This window comes from Ammodytes marinus (assembly GCF_949987685.1).
Source record: "Ammodytes marinus genome assembly, chromosome: 19".
Taxonomy (NCBI): domain Eukaryota; kingdom Metazoa; phylum Chordata; class Actinopteri; order Uranoscopiformes; family Ammodytidae; genus Ammodytes; species Ammodytes marinus.
Genome location: NC_137223.1, coordinates 17,761,841 through 17,780,873, shown reverse-complemented (window position 1 = coordinate 17,780,873; position 19,033 = coordinate 17,761,841). Strand labels below are relative to the sequence as shown.

Sequence of the window (19,033 nt, the reverse complement as noted above, 5' to 3'; positions counted from 1 at the left end):
TCTCAAACCCTGAGAGTCTTTGCTCTTTTTCAAATATACTCTCCATTTCATCTTCCTTTGCTGCATCATGTTTGCCCCCCCTCCCAATGCAACCTTTTACCTGTGTTTCAGCCTATGTGACCTCTCTTTGACAAGCCACACTAAGGGACACAGTGGGGTTGGGGATGATGACATTGCACAGATATACACACTGACACCTAGGATTTACTCAGCATGGTCAAGGGTAGGACGGCGTTAGAAAGTGTCTTGCTGAAATGCATGTGTATGTGCAAGAATTATCCTCCTTGCATAAGATGTCCTTGTTTGTAAGTGGTCAGTTCTAGTACAGACACAAGCTCCAAAATTCATGTTTGATCTTGGAACTGGTAGTTTAATATTTAATACCTATCTTCAGAAAAGCTGTTTGCAAGAACAGAATTTAACTTACAAGCCTAATTGTACATAAGGGAAAAGTCCTGAAGTGAGTGAAAATATAGGAAATTTGACCATTTCCAATTTCGATGACAAATGTGCGTAGCCAACGCTGCTGATGAAGATCATGTGATATGATTGAAAGCCCCACAACAGGACCTGAACTGAACCTTGAGATTTTTTTTGTCACATGGCACCATTATCCCAAAGCATTACGCTAACAGTTACAGAATAAGACATCTGCATATTTAAAAAAATATAATGAAGACGTTTTGTTTTTCTCGCAAGGTATTCTGACTTGAAAAGTCCAACTCCTCTGCTTTACCTTTATTTATCGCACATCTCCTCCTTTATGACCAGCACAGATGTAAGCAGAGAAATCCACAAGAGGATTTTAACTCAACAGTGTACTTTATGAAGGAGTGCACCGCTCATATAATTGTTCATATGGTCAGATTATGAGGGTTTGAGCTCCGTTTCTCGTCTTCGTCTTTAACTTTATTATTACACTGAAGGAAATGTAGATGGTTTGCAGTCAGCCATTGAAAAACACATTAATCAAAAGGAATATACAGATGACAATGAAAAACAAGCATCCGGCCCACGTTGATGATGAGAAATGTGTCTGGGTGTTAATAAATGTTTCACATGCATAAATGTGTAAATATATTCAGGTAGTGCATAGCAATATAGCATTTATTCCATTCTTTTTTGCTGGTAAAGTTTTTTTCTGGGGGGAGTCGTTCCTCAGCCTAGTCGAGGGTCTAAGGACAGAGGGTGTTGGATTGCAGTACGCACAGTGAAGCCCAGTGAGGCAAATTGTTATTTGTGATATTGGACTATATAAATACAAACTTTGATTTGATTTGATGTCTAGCTCATGGGGAAAGAGCTGGAAGTGTGTAGGCTTTAAGTTACTGGGTATCAGTGCCACAGTGACACTGGCAGTCTGTCTCTCAGGGCTCAGAGCCATTTATATCTCACTGCTGCTGGTCCATAACCATTTCCTCTTATCTCAGTCGCTTCTCTATAATCTCTCTCCCTCTCCCTCTCCCTCTCCCCCTCTCTCTCTCTCCCTCCCTCCATCTGCTTTTTTCCATTCTTAATCCTATGATTTCTCTCCCAGGGTGTTAATTTGCAAAGGTGACGATCATGGAGGAAAACAAAGTTCCCAAATCATTTTAGGGTCCATGGGAGTTGCAATATGTATGTGTGTATGTGCACAATGTGTGAGTGACGGCATTCCTGTATATTTGTTGTCTTGAGATTTCCACCTTTCACCCAAAACAAGGAAAGTGAATGGATCTTTTTTTTTTTGTGATGCAGTATTGTTACAATATAAAAATTCAAAAGCATCGGGTATTTCCAGTAACTGTGTCCCAAATTCTTAAGATGCTACTTCCACAGATTATGCTAAAACTACTTCCTATTAAAAAAATAAAAATAACGGACTTCCGGTTTGAGCATGTAGTGAGCAGACGTGTACTTATACACCATGTGATTCGAGCTAATCATACCCATTTTGGATGTCTGCTATGATAAATAATGCAGGGGGTACAAGCTCAATAGGGGGAGCTGCAGTTACGTTTGTGTCCTGGAATGTTAAGGTGATGAACGGTCCTGTGAAACGGTCTAGGATTTTTTCTCATCTTAAACAATTGAAAACTGATGTTTTGTTTCAACAAGAGACACATTTACGGTTAGAAGACCACACCAGACTTCGTAAAGCATGGGTTAATCATATCTTCCATTCTAAATTTAATAACAGATCAAGAGGGGTGGCAATTTTGATTAATAAACAAACTCAATTCTCACTAACTGCTATAATTGCTGACCCCAATGGTCGATATGTCATTGTCTCGGGCCTCCTATTTCAAAAACCTGTTCTTTTGGTAAATGTGTACGCCCCTAATTGGGACGATGCTGAATTTGCCAATAAGCTTCTGTCATCCCTCCCTAATTTAGATACACATAGATTAATCCTTGCAGGAGATTTGAATTGTATAATTGACCCATTGCTCGATAAATCTAGCCCTAAATCTACCACACCATCTGTAATGTCAAGGGTCTTCTCAGATTTTATGAGACAAAATGGCTGTGTAGACCCATGGAGGTTTCAAAATCCAACCTCCAAACTATTTTCTTTCTTTTCTCATGTCCACCATTCTTTCTCAAGGATAGATTACTTTTTTATAGATAGCTCTTTCATCCCTGCAGTGGAATCTGATGAATATTTGGCCATCATCATTTCAGATCATGCACCACTCGTCTTAGACCTTTCTTTTACTTTGAACGTTAGAGAGCAATCCTTCTGGAGACTTAACTCCTTGCTGCTTTCAAATGAGAAATTTTGCAAACATGTGACTACTAATATAGATACTTTTCTGGAAGTAAACAAGAAGGAAGGTATATCATATTCCCTACTTTGGAAAACTCTAAAAGCGTACTTAAGAGGACAAATTATTTCCTATGTAGCGCATGCCAATAAGGAACGGCGTGAACAAATACAAGACTTGACGGATTTAATTATTAATTTAGACCGCAGCTACTCTGAAAGCCCCTCCCCAGAATTATATAAAGAACGGATAGCTTTACAGTCTAAACTCAATCTTCTATCCACCAACCAGGCTGAGTACTTGTTACTGCGGACCCGGAGCACTTATTATGAGTACGGAGAAAAAGCTAGTCGACTGCTGGCTCACCAGCTGAAACGCCAGGCTGCGTCACGGCTCATACCCCAAGTGAGAGATCAGGATCAGAATATAGTCACCAACCCAAAGGAAATTAATAATACTTTTGCAACATTTTACTCTACACTTTACACCTCTGAATTCCCATCAGATGTTACAAATATGAACCGTTTCTTAGATAATTTGGATATACCTACTATTGAGCCTGGAGATAGGGAAGGGTTAGACCGACCTCTTATACAGTCAGAGATCACTGCAGCCATCGGGGACGTGCAAACTGGTAAATCTCCAGGACCCGACGGTTACCCCCCTGAATTTTTTAAGAAATGTAAAGATAAACTTGCACCCATTATGCTAGAAGTATTTAACAAATCTTTGGGAAAGGGTTCTTTGCCCCCAACCCTCACACAAGCTACGATTACACTACTCCTCAAAAAGGACAAGGACCCTACTAAGTGTGGCTCTTACCGTCCTATCTCCCTCCTAAATGTTGATATAAAAATTTTAGCTAAGGTGATGGCACATCGTTTAGAATCCGTTCTCCCTAAAGTAATCTCTGAGGACCAGGCGGGCTTTATAAAGGGTCGCCACTCTTTTTCAAATATTCGCCGACTTGCTAATGTGATCTACTCCCCCGGTCCTTCCTTGACTGCAGAAGCTGTTATCTCTCTAGATGCGGAGAAGGCCTTTGATCGGGTGGAGTGGAAATACTTATTTGCCGTATTGCAAAGGTTTGGGTTTGGGGACATATTTCTGGCATGGATCCGTCTGCTTTATTCGTCCCCACAAGCATGTATTCAAACTAATCAATCTCATTCCAAATTTTCCCCGTCACGTGGGACACGTCAAGGATGTCCGTTATCCCCGCTCCTGTTTGCAGTGGAAATTGAACCTCTTTCGATTGCATAGAGATCATCGTTGTTGTTATGGGGGGTGGGCCGTGGGAATGAGGAACATCGCGTCTCTCTGTATGCAGACGATCTCTTGATCTATGTAAGCAATCCAGAAGCTAGCGCCCCTGTAATCGTATCACTATTGAACAATTTTGGGTCTTTTTCTGGCTACAAACTTAATTATCAGAAAATCGAATGCTTCCCCATTAATGAGTTGGCAATGCAAATTAAACAAGAGTCATTCCCCTTCCACTTAACACATTCTGAATTCAAAATCTTGGAATAAACATCACACATTCCTTAACCTCTCTTCTTGGAGCTAATTTTACACCCCTAAATAATCAAATGAAAGCTGACTTTCAAAGGTGGAGCAGTCTACCTCTGACTATTGCAGGGAGGGTACAATCGGTGAAGATGAACATACTCCCAAAGTATTTGTATTTGTTCCAATGCCTACCGTTATTCCTGACGAAATCATTTTTTCAGTCAGTTAACACATCCATTACCTCATTCATCTGGAATAATAAAGTCCCAAGAGTTAATAAAGGCTTACTTCAGCGGGGACGCGATGTGGGGGGACTCCCCAGTTTTATTCACTACTATTGGCCAGTTTTATTCACTACTATTGGGCAGCCAATTTGCAGAAAATTTCATTCTGGCTCCATGTGCCAGATGCAGATTGGTGTACACTTGAGGCACATTATTGCCACTCGTCATCCCTCCGTGCATTGGTGTACTCTTCCCTGCCCACAAAGTGGTCCAGGTTTACCTCCAATCCTGTAGTACTAGTGTCCACCCTTAGAATCTGGGCACAGTTCCGAAATCATTATAAATTCACTTCTCCCTCCCCTCTAAGTCCTATTTGTAAGAATCATTTATTTCCAGCCTCCTCTCTCGACTTAACATTTACTCAGTGGGGCAGGAAGCAGCTTTCCTGTTTTAAAAGCTTGTACTGTAAAGAAGGGTTTGATAGTTTTGAAAATATATGCCAGAAATATGATTTATCACGCAGTAATATTTTTAGGTATCTCCAAATACGCCACTGTGTCAAAACGCTGTTTCCCTCTTTCCCTGTCCTCCCTGCTGGGGCAGCATGGGAAGAAATTACCCTCCTCTGTCCAAAAAAAGGACTGATATCATTGTTATATTCGCAACTAATGTCTCTAGAAAATCATGACCTTTCAAAAATTAAGATCAGGTGGGAGGGCGAGTTGATGATTGAGTTGTTGGACAAACACTGGGAGGATGCTTTACAAAGGATTAACTCATCCTCATCATGTGCACGCTTGGGGCTCATTCAGTTTAAAGTAGTGCATAGGGCTCATTTCAGTAGGGCTAGGTTAGCAGATATATATCCAGGAACAGACAGCAGCTGTATTAGATGCTCCCTCTCTCCAGCTGATTTAACACACACATTTTGGTAGTGTCCCTGTTTAAATAAATATTGGTCATCTGTTTTTCAAACTTTATCTGAAGCCATGAAAATTAAAATTAAGCCCTGCCCGTTTGCAATATTCGGTATTCCAAGCGAGAGTTTAACCTTAACCCGGAATCAATCGGACATTATTGCTTTTACATCACTTCTTGCCCGTCGAAGAATCTTATTGGTCTGGACTTCCCCTGCTCCCCCTGCAGTGGCCGCATGGTTACAGGATGTTTTATTTTTTCTTAAACTAGAAAAAGTTAAATTCACGGTGAAAGGCTCAGTCCAAAAATGTTACGTAAAATGGCAACCTTTTGTGACATATTTTGAGAATCTTAAAGTAATGCCTGAATAATGAGACACTTTTATATTTTCCCATCTATTATCTATTTCCTTTGTTTATTTTTTTATGTATTTTTATTCAAATCAATGATCATCTACCCTGATGGGGTGGGAACTGATTAGCCTGACTGACAATTGTGAAAACGTGAGTTTAAAACCTTGTAAACCATTTGTGTAGATATGTTGACATGCGGACGTGTGCTTGTTTTCAGTGTGTAGACCCTTAAACCTTTTTGAAGAAATGTGTACCAAACAGAGTGGAAAAAAAAGCTTCCCAGAATGTTGTCAAAATATGGGGGTGTGGGAAGGGTGGGATACTTTTGTTGGGAGGGGGGATAATACTTAGCAATGTTCTTTTTGCTACTTTTTTGGTTTTAGTTTTTTGTTTGTAATATTTTTTATTTGGTTAAGAGAAAATTAAAATGGATAACTGTCTTACTTCCTGTACAAGGTAACATGCTTGCTCCTCCAATAAAAAGATTTAATAAAAAAAAAAAATAAATAAAAAATAACAACAACAACGTCCCAATGGACCTATAGGTTTGTTCTGTGGATTTGTAACTGGGACAGTATTATTAACTCTAACCGTGCTGAATTTTATTAATTTGATCTATGAGCTACAAATCTATGAGCGTCACACCTGTAACTTCACTTTCCCTCCACGTCCATTATCGGGATGGCGACCCATATTTAAGAGACGGATACCTGAAAAAAACAGGGCAAATAAAAAACCAAAGTCGTCGGCATGTCTGCACATATTTCAGTATTCAAAACTCATACATAAAGAATCGAGAAACGCAGGCATAAATGACCCCACAGTCCAAACAACCAGATTTGAAACCATCGGCACATGCGAGGGAACAGGCTCTAACCAGGTTCACTTCACTGTCTGTTGAATAGTGGATGAGGCTGAAGCAGCTTTCAGGCCTTTGCTGCAGGTCAAAGTGCCAGATGTGGCATGAGCTATATGCTGAGGCTGATCCATGGTTCTGTAAATGCTGCTCTCTCTGGGTGTGAGCACAAACCCCGCAGCTCTAGGGACAGAATAAGTCAACTTTTTCTAACTCCCCTTTTTCGCTCTGTTCCTCCACCCTCGGTAGCTTAGGCTGACAGTAGTCGCTAGTCAAAAAGGTCAAGCACACACAGAACATTCATTTTTGGTTAGAGCGCCTGTGGACATTCAGACCAGAGGTTATCTCATCTGGATTTACTGCCTCTGTGTTACATTTATGAGCCGTGGTGGATGTGTTTTTGCTCAAGATTTCACTGATAAACGGTAGGAATAACAAACAAAAAAACTCACACATACCAAATTTTCCAGATGCACGTCTCTCTCTCTCTCTCTCTCTCTCTCTCTCTCTCTCTCTCTCTCTCTCTATCTATCTCTCTCTCTCTCTCTCTCTCTCCTGCCTGCTCTGTTTGCTTCTCCCACCCCTCCAATGCCATCTCAGATGCCAGAAATAAAACGGGGAAGAGGATTCGCTGAAGGGCACTCTTCACATAGAGCGATTAAGACATTTCTGGCACACGCTCTTCCTATCTCCTCTGCATCCTCCCGGTTTGAGAGGTGAAAGGAGTAAAAGGAGAAAGAGTAATCTCACGCTGCATTGGGCTCCCAAAAAGACAAACCGGGCTGAATAATTACACAGAAGTAGGACAATAATCAACAAAGTCCTGAAAAATAAAAAAAAGAAGCTTATAATTGTCTGACAGCTTCCACCATTAGGGTCGCATTGCCTAATGGTTAGCATTGGAGGATGTGCAGCCAAAGAGAAAAACAACAAATAAATTAAACAATTACATGGAAAAAAATAGCTACTGTCAAGAGTTGAAGCAGGACAGATGAGGAAAGGGACAAAGGCCATTGGTTAGAGGGTGATAATTGGACACGAGCCAAAAGCAGTAAGTGGCAGACTACAAAGGGAAGCCATCCGACCATCTTTCATGCCCTCCTTACAAGGTGTGAATCTTGTTCTTCCTATTATTTGCGCCACGGCCGCTCTCAGAGGAGTTGTTGGCTGGCAGAGGTGTGAATGAGTAGATGAATGTCACGCCTACGGGCTTCGTAACCTCGCAGAGCAGACTGGTTTTATTGTCTCCGAGCTGTGGATTCGAAGCCAAGCTATTGTGTGCAGGCCCGTCTAATGAAATCCAGCCATTTTGGTACCGGCACACAACTGACCGGGCACACAGTGTTTTATTTGGCTCGCCTAACGCCGCAGGAATTTCAAATGGTTAATAACGACGTTTAATATTTACATTTCCAAAGTCATTTGCGCAGCAGCTTGAATCCCCCTCCAACACACTCCAAAGGCTCTGATCTCAGTTTAAAAAAAGAAAAAGAAAATCTTGTTCTAGGAGCTTTGGACTGAGTCTGCTAGTATAAGGAGTGATCACATAGATACAATGCTTGTTCAGAAAAACTGGAGTGGACCTGCTGCATACTCAAACTCTTCTCTCAGTTGCCCTTGCTGCTACTGCTGCTGAGTGTGTTAGTGTGTGTGTGTGTGTGTGTGTGCCTGTGTGTATATTGATGTAGTTCTTAACTTTTCCGCTCCCTGCTTGATTTGAAGTGGACGGAGAGAAACACTGGCTGAGAAAAAGCGGAGCTACTGTTTAAGGATTCCCCTCCCACGCATATAAATCTAAGGTTTTTATAACGTGTGTGTCTGTGTGTGTGTGTGTGTGTGTGTGTGTGTGTGTGTGTGTGTGTGTGCGTGCGTGCTGGTGAGTGAGAGCGCGACAGAGGAACAGTGGAGCCTTGCTGGACCCCTGCGTCTCCTAGTCATTACAGCTCATTTGTCTGAGTGCTATTCCACTTGGCTGGGTTGAGTTAACAGTTTGCCCCGGCGCTCTCCAACGCGTCACATGTGGAGAGAGGGAAATGTGAAGCCAACGTATGGTCTTTGTCGTGCTGCTGCGTGGGTGTGTGAGTGTGTGTGTGCCAAACTTTTTCCCAACTCCTTAGTGGCACATAGACATGCATATCATATGGATGAAAACAATCAGTGTGCATCTTGTGACTTGAGACAAAAAGGTTTGTGTGTGTGTGCAGCACAAGCGGCTGTTTAATTCCCCCCCCCCCCCCCCCCCTGATCCCCCGGAAAGTCTAATGACAGCTAATCAGATGCACTTCCACACTCATATTAACCAATTAGCAGCTAATGGATACACGTACAGAACGCAACACACCGTGGATTCATTATGAGACACTCAGTTTTTTCAATTTCACTGTTTTTCTCGTGCCAAATTAGGAGGATAGGATGCTGGGGTACAAAACACATCAGCTTATACGTCCCCATGCCTTCCTTAAAATATTCACTGCAGCAGGCAACTGAGATGTAGCTACTGTAGTAGGAAGGACATGAGGTAAAAATAAGTATCCCTAAAATGAGTGCACTCATTAAACTAAAGAAATATAAACACACCAGCAGCTGCGCGCGGGCACACACACACACACACACACACACACACTGAAGCATACTTGGCTCCTCTTTATGTACAAACTGTGTTTATATTTGATGATCAGAGTCAGCCAATTTCTTTGCTGCATATCTTTTTGGCTCCTTAATTAGCATCTAATACAATTAATGGGAAGAGCATCGCCTCAATGAAATGCCCCAGAATGCAAAACAGTTGCAAAGCGAGACAGAGGACTGTCTCGTTTTCAGAAATAAACTTTATGTAATGGTGGTTATTCAGACTTTTATGACTCTTGCCTTGTTGTAATACTTTAAAAAAAAAGCGTTTTGTCCAAATGTTTTCCTGCATTTTTACACATGTATTTTTTTTTAAGCAGCTAGCCAAGACCTGTCAGGGTGACGGTTTTAAAATCAACCATTGCAAAAAAAAACAATGCAGAACGGACACCTTATAAATAAAAATCTGTGAAAACAAGACAATAAAAGGGTTCATGAAAGCCATCTGGCCCGGTTTTATTAGGCTGCAATAGTTATTTTTTTTTAAAGTTAATGGAGCAAGCACTCATTAACTCCCTTAACTCAAAAAGTTAATTCTATTCTGTCGTATAAACATATTGCAGAGTGTATCTTCATAGGCCATTAAGATTCATATTAATTGTTTATTTTACCCTTGACGTGATATATGAGCTTAATTACGCAAAACACTTAAATTGGCAAAGAGATTTTGCGAGCACATTTTGCCTAATTTTGCCAGGGTTATAGCACCATAATAGAGTATGCTCAAATATATATTTCTATACTAACAATAGATGGAATGACAATGTGTAATGTGGAAGGTGTTACTTGTAGTGAAATGACCATGGAAAAGTATCGCTAAATTGTGAACAGCTCTACACTTGATTTGGAGACGGAAAAAATTTAAAGCAGAAGGTAGCCGCCTTAAGAGACCCCCTGCTGCCTCGTTTTGGGGCTCACACTAAGTATTCGAAATGCGGATACGAAATTTATCCCAGCGAAAACTGTGCGAAATGTACTCTAGTATGAGTGATGTTTCCAGTAGCAACAAGTAGCTGTTTTCAGTTAAAAAAAGATCTGATAATTCACCTATATAGACTAGCTCCAAACAGCAGATGCTAGTTAACACAGTGGAGCTATAAACAGCTAGAGTGACAAACATTTGTCTCAGAGTAGGCAGAGAAAAAACTGCAAATTAATGCTAATCCTGCTCCATTTGCTGGATGTGGATGACAAGTAACAAAAAAAAACTAAGCGCTGAAATATGACACTGTTTGAGATCATTTAGACACAATCACCATTATAGAATATGTCAAGCAGAGAGAACCGAATCCTTAGCCTCTTGAAGGAACAGTTAAACCTTTTTAGCAAATACATTTATTCACTTTGTGGGGTGAAGAGTAAGATGAGAAGATAGGTGCACCTCTCATATCTCTCCATCAAATGTACGACTATAGCCAGCAACTGCGCTTAGCTTAGGGCCGACAACAGAAAAAGGTGGAAAGCTAGCCTGGCTGTCTGTAAGTTAAAGGGGAAGTAAGTGATATTTTTTGTTAATATATGTGTTAACTCACTCTATATTCATACAGCAATCACTTAAACAGTATATGCACAGTTCATAACACAGGTCTCACAGTCATTCAGCTTTGCAGTAATTGCCAGTTAAAATTTCGAGTATCCTGCTCGTTTTATTCTATCAGGAGACAGAGCACTATAAAGAGGTGGGTCTCTGTGTCCGTGAACGATGACTCGCTACTCTCCATCGAGGTACTATCTGAAGAAGACGCCTGCACGCTCATGTGGTAACGTAAGGGTGAGGGAGGAGACTGCTAACTGCAGTCACTGACAGGAAGTTAGCTAAAAGGACCAAATCACTTACTGCTCCTTTAACAACATCTGCCAACTAGCACCTCTGTTAAATTGCAGAACAATTGATATCCTAATGAAAAACTAAAAGCCTGCTTGATCATATCAGCCAATATATAATTATGTTGTTTTTATACTCTCAAATACTGATAATGGCCTCAATAATCCAGCATTGGATGGTGTCTGCTAATGAATAGTCTGCAGTCTTAATTCATGTGAGTATAACCTATCATTGGACTCGCAGATTTAAGTCTAGATCGGAAAGACGTTAATTAAAAATGTCTCACAAGATTAAATTAAATTTCAGGGTTGAAAAGCCTGGATTCAATTCAAATGTATCGCTCGAAAAAAAGACTGAATGTGTGGCACTCAGCCACGTGTGTCCATGCACGCACACACGAGAACACACACTGTATGAACGAACACACACACACACTATGATACACCCACATATGCATGGGACTCACAAGTTCAGAGATTGACTGTGCTCAGCAAGAAGTGCTTCACGGATGGCAGTTTTTCCTTTCTTTTTCCACTTGACAGACTTATCAACCGAGCTCAGGTGGTGCCCCATCTGCTTGTGCACATTGAAAACACACACACACACACACACACACACACACACACACACACGCACACACCCACACACACTCACTTACTGCTTACACAAGAAGACACATGCTCAAGGAATAAACTCAATCAAACGTCTGACCTTCAAATAGAAAAAAAAAAAAATTTCCTCCTGATCCTTCTTTGCTCTTCCTCTCTTTGGCCACTTCCTGACCTCTCCCTCCTGTTCCCCCACGTCTCTTCTCTTTCTTGTCCTCTGGGTGCAAACCCCCCTCCCCCCACAACCTCAAACTCTCCTCATTCTTTTTCTTTATCTTTCTCACTGTCGTGCTACTACACATGTTGCAGCGCCCACGTCCACCCAGCAATCCCAGTAACCATGCAACCCTTTGCTGTGCAGAGCCCACCCTATCCAATGCAGCAGATGGCCGAGCTACATGTCATACAAGGACACAAACAATCACGACCACTTATAAAGACACACTCAAAGCCTACAAGAACATACACACAACTAACACAAAATGTCAAGGTTTTTTTCCACACTTGATTGAATTATTTATGGTTCTTATACACGAAGACGCTGACAAAATGATCGGCCGAGACAGTCAGTCATAATAGGAACTTCAGCCTCAGAGGGCTTCACAACTTGATCAAGGAAACTTACATATATTTCCCATTCACTCAGCCATGGGTGTATAATTCATCATGAATGTATTCATCCCAGCAGCTTTTATGCATTTCTGAAATTCGGTTGTACAGAGCGACAAGCTGCTGTGAATCAATATACACTTCAGACCGCATAATGGGCCATAGGATTCATAACATATGCACATAACAAACACAAAAAAATGGGCATCGACAGGAAAATGCGCCAAGAAGCTGTTAAGAGAAAAAAAGAGAAAACTAGCAGATCGAGGATGAGTAATGGCTGAGCGCGTATAATACCACAAATGTTTTTTTTAAAATCTAGACTCAAATGACTCCATATAAAAGCCTTGTGTGATTGCATTATAGGCAATTAACCATGCAAAATATTAACCTAATGCAATTTCTCCAACGTTTGTTTACTGGCAAATAAACACGTTGGCTGGACAACAGTGTTTGCTAGTAAACTGATCTATTCGCAAAGTGCCATTTGTTAGGCAATTATCTTTATCCTACCAAGCAGAAAATAACTTGTGCCCAATAGTAAGGTGTGCCGGTGGCGAAGCTCATAATACCATGCAGACACTATAATTAGGCAGCTCTTAACATGGGGAAAGAGTGGGGTCCTCCTGGCCGACCTAACGGAAAACATCTAACGGCCAAAAGCTATTTGCAGGCGCCTTCCAATATCCATGAATGATTCTTTGATTTTAACGATGTAAACAGACACGATCTTCAATGGCTTGGACAACGGTTGCGGTTAGACAGTGAATGGTTGGCTGGTTGTTTAGGAAGCAATGATAGGCGTAACTGTTCCTAGCTGGTGTTAGATGTGCTGGGTTTGCTTTAAAAAAAAAAAAAAAAAAGCTTGTTCAGTAGCCCACAAAACCTTTTGGCCACTTCCAACTTTTTCATTGTAACCTCAATCAGGCTTGGCTACAGCATTATTCATTTGTTTGATTGTGGAAAGAAACACCTTTGCTGACATTTGTAAAGATGACCTGGTGCCCACGCAAATCTTGAACTTTTTTGAAGTAGTTGTGTGAAAAAAACATGGAGCTCTATATCACTGCTTTCCAGTTGTTGGCTTAAATCAATACATAACACAAACAAGTCAAGGTCTCTCAAATTGTTGCAGAATAATATGAAAAGTGGATATGTGTCTGTGTGGGTGCATGAATCCTGCCAATGTGATCTGGGTAAATTAGACCAGGGACTTGGCAGATCATGTCACTGCCACCTTGTCCTAAGGTCAACCCGACCAAAGACGATGCACATTAGTTTCTCCCTGCTCGTGTGCGTGTGTGTGTGTGTGTGTGTACTTGTACAAGTGTCTTTGTGGGGACCTTTTTTAGCTTTTAACCAAAGGAGTGAGGACATTTTCGGAAACTGAGGACATTTTTCCCTGTCCTTACTTAGTCAACGGGCTGTTGGGTTAACAATTGGTTATAACTCTAAGGTTAGAACAAGGTTTAGTTCAGGGTTAGTGGGAAGGTTGGGGTGACGGTAGGTATTTAGTTTTGATAGTTAAGGTTAGGTAATGCATTATGTCAATGATTGTCCTCACAAAAATTGAAGTGTGTGTGTGTGTGTGTGTGTGTGTGTGTGTGTGTGTGTGTGTGTGTGTGTGTGTGTGTGTATACCAGCGGAAAGCCTCGGCCGAGTCCTAGGCGTCTGCATATCTTGCCGTGCGTGTGGCAGCATGTGATAGCGCTTTGCCTCGTTGACCAGGTCGCGACACGCCTCCGACGATTTGATGAGCTCCTCGTTGTCCACCACGTTCAGCAGGTAAGACGGGTGGATGAAGGGGAGACGCACCGTCGCCAGAAGCGCAGACAAATTCTGATTTAAAAACAGATTCAGAGAAAGAAAGAAAGAAAGAAAGAAAGAAAGAAAGAAAGAAAGAAAGAAAGAAAGAAAGAAAGAGGATTAGAGGTTTGAAGGCTGCAATCAATGAGTGATTCTTGAATAAAACAGACACACAAATAAATAAAACAATAGCAAAAAACACTAATATAACTGTTCTGGCAGACAGTGAAACTGCCAGGAATGATCAAAGAGGTTTTATGTGGACAACATGAAAAACAAATATCAGACTTTCACAAGTCTTTGTACTTGTTCATGTAAGAAGAATAGGAAAAACAAAATTCCTGATTGATACAAGCTGTTAGAGTGACGGAAGTGGAGATGGTAGTGAGACCATTCAATCAGCTACTGTCAGTGTAGTTTGCTCTGGCAGAGATGAAAAGAGAAGAAATATGTATCTCTTAATCACCAACACTTTTTTGGTGTGGTTTTTTCCACTATTGTACATTTCCAAACATGACAAAAAACATCTCTAGAGACTTAGAATTCAGTCATTAAAAGTTTTTCTTCCGTGAACAAAAGGCCGCAAATTACATTTCGCACAGTTTTCGCTGGGATAAATTTCGTATCCGTGTTTCGAATACTTAGTGTGAGCCCCAAAACGAGGCAGCAGGGGGTCTCTTAAGGCGGCTACCTTCTGCTTTAAATTTTTTCCGTCTCCAAATCAAATCTTTCAACAGACAGCTAAATGTCTTTTGCAGCTCAATAAAGACCCTTCTGGGTAATCACAACCCATTCAGGCCAAGAGCCAATCAAAAACAAAATAGGACAGAATCATAAGCTTAATTTTTAAGGATAAAAAAAAATTAAACGAGCATTGATTTTACACAATTACGACTTCCAGTAGATATAAACCTTAGTTTCTGTGATGTACACGGTTGTTCCATTGCTGCGTTTGCAATACATTTAACGTGTGCTTATACATATAGGTGTTTTCAAATGCAGAGGCTGGGCACTGTTGCCATGGCAACCTTGTCTATAGCTCTGGCTGCCAAATGTTTTTTTTTTCTTCTCTCTCTCTCTCTCTCTCTCTCTCTCTCGATGTGTTTGTATAAGTGTATGTGTGTCGGCCTGTATCCCCATGGGAGTCTCATCTATGTCGACAGTAAAAGCTGTAAACAAGCCTGGACGGAGGGACAGGGGGGGCTGGGGTTGGTGACTTGACCCGGTTGACCCTTTGGCTCAGGACGAGACAAACACAACAGACAGAAACAGAGACACATTGTTCAGAGGGAGGGACACATAATAAGCTGACACTATGTCTGAGTGTCTGCCTCTCCCACCTGAGGCATTTGTCACACTGGCATGTGTCCCATTTGTTTTTCTACCGATGTCCTGGGACCGGAGAGAGAAGAGACAAAACGGCAGAGGATAGGATAGAATAGAAAATAGAAAAGGGACAATTTGGATGGGGTGATGACGTCAAGTGAAGGAAGAAGAGCAGAATGAGAGAAAGGAAAAGACAAGATGAGAGGTCTGAAGTGAACCGAGGACAAATGGAGAAGACAGCAGAGTGTGAGGGTGTGACGGTTCCTACTGCAGTCAGGGAAATCTTGCAGACAACATTTTCTTCTCAGTTCCAAGCTACTTTTCTCCAGGTCTGAAACAAACTCATCTACCTTGGTCTCATGACATTTAATCATTAATGTTACGAATCAGATGTGGACAGATTTTAAAAACACATATTTGAGGGAGAATTATTTTTAAAAACAAATTTAAAACACAATCTGAAGAACATGTGTTGCAGTTCAGATCATATAGACTACTAGAGTATGTCCATCTGCAGGTAGTTTGAAATAGGTCCATAACTGACCGTTCTGACCCTCAGAGCTAAATTAAAGCTGTATGTGGGTCAGTTTCAGCCAGGTGGTGCCCTTAGTGGCACAGCAGGACAAAAAAACTTGTGAAAACGTCTTGGGTTGCATGTGGAAACCTTGCTCCAAATTGGAACAGCAGGTGGACAGCCTTGAATTTAGTTTTATGCCAGTCTTCTCTGGTGTGGCGCTTGCACGTTGCACGGATTTCATGTTTCCCTGCCGCAGGTGCAATGCATGCTGGGATGTCTATCTATGACATAGGAATAGGTGAGTAAACAAAAATTGGACATCTGGGTTCTCTTTCAGAAATAACTGCTTTTTTTTGGAATTCAGAGAAGCTCCCAGTTAGCAGGTCGAGAATTCAAAGCACGCGCTCTCGTTAGCATTACTGTCTTGGCACACTGTTAACCACACCCTCATCAATACTCAGGGACACGCACACGCCAAGTTAAGCTTCCTTTACCTTTGAAAAATAAAGTTAAGAAAAACAATCTTCTACATGTACCATCTGCAAATCATAGCCCCCAGAAAAAAAACACACATCTGTTGCAGCCTCTTTTCACTTGCCAAGTATCTTTTAAAATGGCAGTAAAACTACCTCAAAAGACACAGCATCTGGTCTCTTCAAAAAGGTAAGCTACCATATAAACATCCACCCAAAAAAACACAACCACGTTTTTTCACATACAGTACAAAGAGAGAGATTTGGCACATGTGATTGCATGAGGAGACAGATGGGTGTACTTGAGCGGTAGGGTCTGCAGGGTGATTGTATAATAGTGGTCATAGTCGTTGCAAATCTGGTTGGTGCATTTAGTCCAAAGGTTGATTTGAATGTAAATCTTGTTGTGAAAAGATTAAGGCAGTGTAAAGTCACTGAAGCTGACCTCCTATTAAACAAACAACCATGGATTCAATTTGTAATGTAAACAGAGTGGGATATCCCCTGAGTATGTGTATGTTTGTATGTGTGTGTGTGTATGTATGTGTGTGTGTAGGTGGATATGTGCGGTGGAGAGCGGTGGGATAATGCCTGGCTGTTTTTATCTACTTTAATTCAGTTCCCCTTCCTTCGTCTCTCCTTCTGTCCCTGTATTTCTAAAGAAAAAAACAACGAAAAAACACAAATAATACCTAATTTTAACTAACTCACTGGCTCGTTCGCTCTCCCACTTCTTTTTCACTCTCCGTCTCTCCCTGCACCTCGCTCTTCCTCCCACACATGCATATATATCGGCATGGAAATGAGGGAGAGTTGCACACTTGCTGCTAATATTCAAATCCCGCTGTGTGGCAGCCATTGAAACTGCTTGGGCAAAAAAATATTGCAGATACTGTTAACTCAAGGTTGTTTGTTGAAGAGTATGCTTAAAATAAACTAAATATATATTTTGTGTTCACCTTCAAACTGCTATGTCGTTGTGTATTCACTTGACGACTTTATATTGTCCAAGTATTTTCTAACCATTGTTGCTTTCTCTAGCATATATATTTTTTTTTTTACACTGCGGACTCTCGTACTGTATATTCTGGCCTCGCTATGTTAAATATACGGTTAGTTCATGTCCAATACACTATGTAGTCTACACTATATGCCAGTGTGATCAGAGGTGGTAACCCCTTGACTACTCACATGCTTTTATGCAAATCTTATTCAAATGTGGTTAATTTATCCAGTAGGACTTGGCTGTATTTATTCACTATGTAAATTACTAAGCTGTCTTCTTTTCAAATCCTGGCCAATTAAATTCATAAATATACACAGTAAACTGTACACTGCATTGAAGTCGCCCATTTGGGGGATGATTAATTAAGAGTTTTGCTTTTCACAGCTTTTAAATACCACCGTGTCACTGTTTTTCCAAGCATACATACCAGTTCATGGAGTATAGGTGTAATAAAAAGTGAAATCCTCGTTCTTATATAACATTTGAGCTTGTAAAATGTGCTAGAAAAAAAAGAGCTCTAATCTTGGCAACGGTGGAAAGTCGACCCATTTGATTGAGACTGAAATATATGTGGGATAGACTGGCACACGTGTTTATACAGATAGTCATGGTCCCCAGAGGTTAACTCCATAATACTTCAGCTCTAGCACCACCATGAGGTTCACATTTGTGGTTGAGTGAAATGTGTCACACAATAGCCTACGAAATGGGATTAGGATCAAATGTGGCAAAAAATAATCATGTTTCCCCATGGATGAGATGTAAACAAATCACTGCTGACTCTTCCCTGCTGAATCTAAAACCTTTAAAATAAATAAAAAGTGCAATTGACAATACAGATGTGTTTTTTAAAGAATTCAATGATAAACAATGCACGATTGAACTTTCATTTAAAGCTTTCTTGACAAAATACCAACACAGCTGCGCCATGATAATCCTCCTTCACTCAAATCCATTCGATGAGATATTAAGATAAAAATCTACAACCAGCTCTAAACAGTTTAGCGCTTCCATCATCCCTCATTCTCCACCTGTCTGAACCTTTTTTTAATGCTTGAAGATAAAATCTCTTTACTTTTTTTGTAGCAGACATAACCATAGGATTACATATAGGATTTATAATATGGGCCTTCCTGGCAAACGGAGGTTTGATATTGCAGTTTGAAAAATTCAATTACTATGTGAACTTTATATAAACATGGATAAGTCAAGATGTTTTATGTATCTGAAATTGAGTTTAAAGTAGATTTTCTTTTTAGGAAAGTAGATGATTTAATATTTAACAGACACTAAAACCCTATTTGAGTTATCCATCCATCCATCCATCCATCCATCCATGACTGCATGGCACTGGATGCATGCCACATGAACTGACTCCTTCACTTTATGCACACTGTATTGTGTTGTAAAGGTCCTTTTACATGGATGTAAATTTGCCATTTTTGCTCATCCAATAACCCATAATGATGAGGTATATATCAGGGCAACAGTATGAAACCATTTCTAGAGCGCAGAGTTTTCCCAGAAGCACAGTGGCTTTGGTAATTGTGAAGTTGAATAAGTTTGGGACCACTAGGACTCGTCTTTGATTTATCCATTTAAAACGACTTCTGCTCAAAGTAGGC

The 19,033-nt window shown here is 40.8% G+C and overlaps 1 protein-coding gene across 1 annotated transcript in view; it reads right to left on the bottom strand.

Annotated features, from left to right (window-relative positions):
- Window positions 1-19,033, bottom strand: part of klhl29 (kelch like family member 29) — a 214,028-nt gene that overhangs the window by 49,785 nt on the left and 145,210 nt on the right. The window contains exon 10 of the mRNA XM_080047433.1: window positions 13,921-14,119. Within this exon, the coding sequence (XP_079903559.1) occupies window positions 13,921-14,119 (199 nt within the window). The remainder of the gene's footprint in view (window positions 1-13,920; window positions 14,120-19,033) is intronic.